The following is a 7,508-nucleotide window of genomic DNA, read 5'->3' on the forward strand; positions in this document are numbered from 1 at the left end:
TTAAATTTTATTTATTTTTTTAGTGCTGCATTTCAAAACACCATTTTTCTAAATTCAATAATTCAATTAAATTTGGTGGTATTTTTCCAGTTTTTCATCTGCTAACATAAACCACTCATGAGTACTTCTTAACACAAACAAATTATTAATACTCCATCAAACAGCGATCTGGAGCCTTCAACCCTATCTGACCAATTCTTGTCTTACTTTGAAGAATAGCTGAACAAAAACTATTCTGCTGACTGTGTTGTAAGCAGGTGAGAAACGTTGGTTGAGGGAAATTTTTGCTGAGGATCATTCTGAAGAGAGGGAGAAGTTAATCTTTTTTTTGGTCATTGTTTCTTAAACTGGATCACGGCAGTATCTTAAAGCATGTGAATAAAACGCGAACCGTGATGACCAGACATCAGTCTAACTGGCTCCACCAAGTGGTGAAACAGTGCTCTTCTCTTCCCAACAGAATTCTTAAACACAAAAATGACCAAAGTGAGACTAAAAACTATAGGGAAAAAAATCTGACATATACTCATTAGAGTATTATACTCTTAATTATAGCAATGGCACAGCAAATGTGACAAGCTAATATGTATCTGAGTCAAAAGATGGAGAGTAAAAACCATGGCTTAATGTGGCTGTTAGGATAAACGCTGAGCCGAGCTCATGCACGTGCTGAGAACCATGAAAGAGCAGACATCGGGGGGGGGGGACACCGCTGGGCCTCTGACCCAGTTCGACTCTCCTTCTCCTGGACTGTGTGGTGTTCCTGGTGACAGCAGATTCACTGGTAAAAAGGAGAAAAGAAAAGACAGATACAGCAGCGGCAGGCACACTCCAGTGAATGTGTCTCCCTAGAGTGAGACGCAGCGGCTGTAACTGTCTCATTGAGGTGAATATTCCATGTCTGATGCTCCACATCCTCAGACACAGTATGCGCATACTGAAATGCTTTGTTTTTGCCTCAACATTGTTTAAAGCCGTATTTAAAGGGGATACCATAAGAATAAAAGACTGTCTTTTGTTTCTTCTTAGCTGTGATCCTTAGGTTTGGTTTGGTTTGTCTTGTGGGTTTATGACTTTTTTTTTTGTTGAATGTGTCGCACAACTGAGTTGATGTTTACGCTGTCTTGTGCACATAACAATCCATTCTTGACGCTTGGCATATTTGCTGCACACCACACTGGCATGGTGCTCCACAGTACGGTTAACAGCCTAATCCCACACACACACACACACGCACACACACTCTCAGAGAGAGAGAACCTGTTTGCAGGCCTTAAGATCAATAAAGACAACCCTCCAGCAGTGTCGTACCTTGTCCGTATTTCCCCAGAATCTTACCAGCTTACGAAAGGCAATCTTCCCTTATTTACAGCTCTAGTCCTCAATGTGCACATTCTCCCGGCTTTGCACATGCCTGGATGGCTGTCAAGCACCAGCTATTCTTAGAAGGGCGATGACAGAGGCTTTCCGGTGTTTTCCATGCCATCAAATGACTCCTTATGACCTTAAATACCTTTACATGTGGCTGTATTTCGCTACATGATAAACTTGATGTAATTTCATTTCAGAACATTATTTGTGTAATTATTCGTGTAATGCTGTGTTTTGTGTATACTGCTCAAATTTTGAAAGTTGCAACAAAATATAAATATCCTTTTTTTTTTTTTAACTCACACTTACGAGCTACAATGTGTAAAAAAAAAAGGTTCACCTGGGCCCTAAATTTGATTGCATCATTAAATATATGCTAAATGTAAACTAGAGATCCATAACATGCTGATGGTGCCACACATTAAATGAGAAATTGTTCTTAATGTCTTGCCTGGCAAAATAAAGGTTAAATAAAAATAAAAAATAAACGTTCAGGTGCACCGATCTTCTTGATACGCTTACACTGAAAAATATATCTTGGCCTGTGACTGCCTGTCACTAACACTGACAGAGACGAAACCGAATGTAACCACCACAAAAGTGAAAAGATATCAAACTTGTATGTGATTGGCCTCAGAATTGACCTTTGAGGCACTCCACACCAGCTGAGATGTAAAACTGTGTCAGAGATGAAAGGAGACCTTGAGCGATGCCAGTGAAAACAACCCAACCGCAAGGATGACCCTGTTGAGTGACTTAATCAGTGGCAGTAAAAGCAAGAAGGTCACTGTAAGTGAAGTTTAAGTGCCGCATCTTGAGCACAGATCAGAAAGGTTGCTTCTTTTCAGAACAGCTATTCAGCTTTCAAAGACATGCTTCTTCAAGAACCTTTGACAAAAGGACAGCTGGGAAACTGGTCTTACTTTGCTGTGGATGATCAGATTTCACATACAGTGTCTCACAGTGTCTCACCATGCATTTTTGTCTGCTAGATATGATGATTGTTAAATTGTGTGTTTTTACTCATTTAAGCCCAGTCACACGCCTAAACATAATCACAGAGGCATAGATAAAGACATTATGTTTACTGGCTTCATTAGACCATAAAATACACTGACTCCTTTCCTTAGCCTCTGTTATGTTCTCAGTGTGTTGCTAAATGTCTCGAAAGACACATTCAATACAATGTAACATACTATCTGGCCTCCTAGTGGGCTATGATTGGCTTACACAAAGCACTGAGAAGATTTTACTGGCAGAGAGAAAGGGAACCACTCATGGATTTACATAAGCCCTGAGAAAAATGTAGCTATTCTGTCCACTTTGTGTATTCCGATCAAGTGTGTTTTGTGCCAGTTTGAACATGTCACATGTTCTCTGACTGGCAACAGTATATTTTGTGCACCTGCATTGTTAATGGAAGGAGGCCATTATACAGGTGCTTTGGGTGTGATCAAAACATGTGAGTGACAGGAAACTCAGTGGATAGAAGTCAGCTCACCTATATTTGGCATCTGCTTTACAACAGCATGTTTTGAAGTTAAGGTGTGACATGACTACCACAGGGATGCCCAGTGTTTCAGGCTCGTATTGAAGAACACCAATGGGGTTATGTGTACATTTACTACACTACCATATAAAAAGCTGTTTTAAATTTCCGGAACTGTGGGATCGCTCTTGCTTGGTAATAACCTTTCTATTTTTATGGTGCAAGATATACTCATATATTTATTGTCTTATGAGGGAAAGTGTTACTGGCCTGGAATTAACCTGGAGATTAGTGATTTGTTTTATGGCATACAAGAAAGTTAACTCTGTTGGAATAAAACTCAAAGATGAGAATACATGACAGAAAGAGAGAGGGAGAGGACTCTTTGAGTTGGAGACATTGACTTTTTTTTTTTTTTTTTTACGTTGCATTATTGTTTACAGTTTATTGTGAATGTGATAGACTTTTTTTTTAAAAGAGAATTTCTGCTGCAATTCTCACCTGACAGTCAACATTTTTTTTTTTTTAATTCGTGTTTTCAGAGTGTCTTCGGGCTCCCTCTACTGTTTTTTTTTAATTCGTGTTTTCAGAGTGTCTTCGGGCTCCCTCTACTGTTTTGTTGCTGTTACTGTTGTAACATTCCTCGAATTCAAGGTCCTCTGGATCTGGTTCTGGAGGCTATGGGTTTGGAGAAATAGTACGCTGGCACTATTATTTATTCTTAAACGAATCCCAGTTTTCTTTTACGTAGATTTGAAACTGGGAATTTTATGGGTCTGAATCTCATGTAACTCATATTTCTGACTATTTACTGAAAATAATAACTTGCATAGTAAGACTCCTATTTTAACCGTAGGATTTCTTCTTTGTCACTCACCAGAGGGGCGACGTAGTATTTTGTTATTTTTATATACAAAATGTCATGCTTGAAATGACGATATTGTTTATGTTAAATTGGGATAAAAATCCGAAACGGTTTTGTTTGTAGTCGATTGTCAGTGAGTGCTATAATTATTTATGTAAGGACATCTGTGCACCTGGACACGTATTTATCAAAATACCTTTGCTTGTTTTCATCGTTTTTGTAAAAATAAATGAAACGGCTTTAAGTGCACCGGAAGTATATTGTAGCTGTCCAGACCGGACGTGACGTAAAAAATGTTTTACCCTTAAGCTGTAATTAATATATATTTATGATATCTGATCAATTAAATCGATATGATATTTAAATTATTTTTAAAAACTTACAATGTTTTGGTAAAAATATACTGTTCGTTAATTCCAAAAACTGGTATAAGAATGATTGACGTGATTTTAGTCCAACTGAAGGAGGAGAAAACTCGGCTATTTCCGCTATATGCAAAGTGATTTGAGGACATAAGCGTTCTGTGTGACATCTGACAGGAGTACGTCTCTGAGCTGCATAGTTGCGAAACACGTTGTTTCTCCAAAGATACTTGCTTACTTATTTAACTTTTTAAAAATGAACAGTATTATTAGATCTACGGCTCGTTGTCTCCGGGCGGGGAATACGCTTTATCGAAGTAATCAAGTTAATGGGCACTTATCGTTTGTCTCAGTCCGACTGTGTTCGTCAGATGCAATTCAGAAGAACCTTGGCGAGATGGTTAAGAAGGACAAAGTTGTTGTGTTTATGAAAGGGACTCCGGCCCAGCCGATGTGTGGCTTCAGTAACGCCGTGGTTCAGATTCTGAGGATGCATGGCGTAGACGAATATACCTCATACAACGTCTTGGAGGACCAGGATATCAGACAAGGTCAGTAACGTGATTAGACTGGTTTAGGTAGTTATCGGCCTTAATAAGGCTAACGCACAATTCATAAGACGATATCCGAACAACGTGAAATTTGATCGCTCACCTAACTTACCACTTGCATCTGAATGTCAGTTTTTTTTTCCGGTTGCTGCTATATTAGGCAGTTAAGTAGTTAACAACGCATCCAAGAATTGCTGATCTCACGGATGTTAATCAGGAGTTTAAGTTAATTGTGCCAAATGGCAGTGGAGCACACGGCGTTTTTAACAAACCAATGCTGCTGGCCAGAGAGCCTGGGCTGGTTATCATTACCGTAGTCAGGAGCGTGCTTGCGTCTGAAGATTGCCTTTTATCAGTGTTTCGCACAGTTGATCATGGGGCGTTGACTTCAAGTCACCTCTGACAGTGTTAGAACCTCGAGAAAATGGGTAGTGTAAATACGTTATTAGCCTAGCTTAGTTGGTTTGATGGATAATGTTTTGTTTTTCTAATTTATGTTGGTTGTACGTTGTGAACTTGCATAGGAAGATTTTTGTTCACCACGTCAGTGACTGTTTTTTGATTTTGGTTGGTAATAATTTCCTTAATTGTGAAAGGACGTTTTATTGTAACCTAAGTTTGGAATGGTGTAATCTTTTCTTGCACCCAGTTTCAACACATTTCAATGACTACAGAGCATGCATGCCTCTCAGGATTAGGTTTTGATTAAGTTTTCAGGTGCTCGCTCCCCATATATAATCCTAAATTATTTCAATTAAAAAAGGACATTAAGCAGCTAAACTGAGTCAGCAAGATAGTTTTGACGTCACAAAGATCAAACGTGTGCTCAAGCTGAGGGGAAAAAATCAAACTGGATACGGTTAGAGCTTTTTTTTTTTTTTTTGAAGACATTAGATGTTTTTTAGGATATTAAATGCATTAAACGGCTTACTAAAACAGGATAATGACATACGCTGCTACACACTGAGTGATGTGAATAATCTTATGATGTTAAAAAAAAAAAAACCCTTTGACGTGGACTGTAGTTTTTAACTTTGCCGCATTCATTCCAAGGAAAAGACGGCGAGGAGGGAATTGACTGACAAAATGAGTCAGTTGGATCTTACAACAACCACAGCTGGTTCTGTGGTTAGAAAAAAATAAAAAAAATAGAGAACTGCATACATTTCGAAAGAACTTTGAAAATTCATGAACACTATTGTAGGTTTAAAGTTCCATATGAACAGACAGTTATTCATCCTGTTTTTTTTTTTTTTTGTTTTTTGTTTTTCCCCCCTGTGGAAAAAGGAGTGAAGACCTTCTCCAACTGGCCGACGATTCCACAGGTGTTCTTTAACGGCGAGTTTGTGGGCGGATGCGACATTCTCCTGCAGATGCATCAGAACGGAGACCTGGTGGACGAGCTTCAGAAGCTGGGCATTCGTTCCGCTCTCCTGGACGCCGAGAAGGAGTCCAAATAAAGCCGACGAACAACTTGACCAGTGTGACAGTTAAAGTTATCACGGCTGATTGGCCCGTATGTGAGACTGACTGGCCTGTTAGAATTCTGATTGGTCAGTCAGGACTCAGGGGTGGGACGTGGTGGGCTGTCTGTTTATGTGTCTGTGCTGGGTTGGGGGGCATAATTTTGAATCTATGTAGTGATGCTGTTGATTCTTAGGGGGCCCATTGCTGAACCATCCTGGGGTGTAACATCTCTGTTGGCTTAAGTTACAGCAGCGTGCGTAGTTTTACAGGTTCAATCACCCATGAGAGCTTTAACATTGAATCACACCAATTGCACATCTCACATTTAGTCATGTGACAGCCTGCTGATTGACAACATTGTCCCCAAAACGACATGAACACATTCATATTCCAGATCACAATCTCCCTCATGTTGACACTCAAGAATATATTGCATATACCACACAAAAATTACTTTTACTGTCTGTTGTTTTCTGACATGTCTCTGTACAACCATGCCTATGTAAGTAAATTGTATATCTGAAAGAATATTATTAAATGTATTATTTTAGACGCCTGTCAAAACTTTTGTCAATAAAACGTTTTAAACTACATATTACGTAATGCTTTGTTTGGTGTGGTTTTTTTTTTATTATTCCCATTGTTTTGAAAGGTGACCATGTGTCGCAACACACTGAAGAACAATAGTACTGAGTACTTCCTCTTGAATTTCACAAGTCAAAGTGAAAACCATTCACTGCCTTTTCACTTCATGTGTGGTTCAGTTCACGTCCTAATAAAATATTATTATTATATATTTTTTTTATTGCTCTGGTGTACATATTTTATTATTTTAAGCTATGATTCCTCACATTTTGCTCTAGTGTGGGTTAAGTGAACATTTATTCACTCATAGACAGATGTTGCACGTCAGCATTTTAGTTTGAATTTGCCCTGGAGAATCACCCATAATCAGCTGTAACTTGGTGCCAATTGCAGCCTTATGTCCACGTTAGTCACAGTTAATTAAGCTTTTCTTTTTGATGATCATTGGAGAGGAAGTTCTCTGACACAGAGCCTCTGTAGTCCTTGTCTTAATCTCCCTTTCAAATGATGATAAACTTTAGCCCTGAAACTGTAGCTTTCTCTAGTCTGACACGCTTGGACCAGAGAGCTGTATGTCACCAGCTCACCAACTTTTAATTTCCAGTGTGTTTAAGGGCTGACGACCTATCTGTTCTAGCGGACCAAGTTGGCGTTTTGATAAGTACCTCAGAACTATCGCTAGAGGCTGCTGTTGTACAGGTTAGTGGTGTCCTCTTATAAGCGTCTTTGACATGGGGAATGGAAAAATGAAGCCAGAAAGGACAATAAAATCACATTCCTTTTAAAAACCATCGCTGATCTTAGTTATTAGCGTCCCC

At 39.0% G+C, this 7,508-nt stretch overlaps 1 protein-coding gene across 1 annotated transcript; it reads left to right on the plus strand.

The window, feature by feature from the left end:
* The first annotated feature begins 4,255 nt into the window (after window positions 1-4,255).
* On the plus strand, window positions 4,256-6,696 carry glrx5 (glutaredoxin 5 homolog (S. cerevisiae)). Its single transcript, XM_030771650.1, has 2 exons — window positions 4,256-4,638; window positions 5,926-6,696. The coding sequence occupies exons 1-2, from the start codon at window positions 4,344-4,346 to the stop codon at window positions 6,096-6,098; spliced, it is 468 nt and encodes a 155-aa protein (XP_030627510.1). The 5' UTR covers window positions 4,256-4,343; the 3' UTR covers window positions 6,099-6,696.
* Window positions 6,697-7,508: the final 812 nt, after the last annotated feature.

Source organism: Chanos chanos, chromosome 4 (genome assembly GCF_902362185.1).
Source record: "Chanos chanos chromosome 4, fChaCha1.1, whole genome shotgun sequence".
NCBI lineage: Eukaryota > Metazoa > Chordata > Actinopteri > Gonorynchiformes > Chanidae > Chanos > Chanos chanos.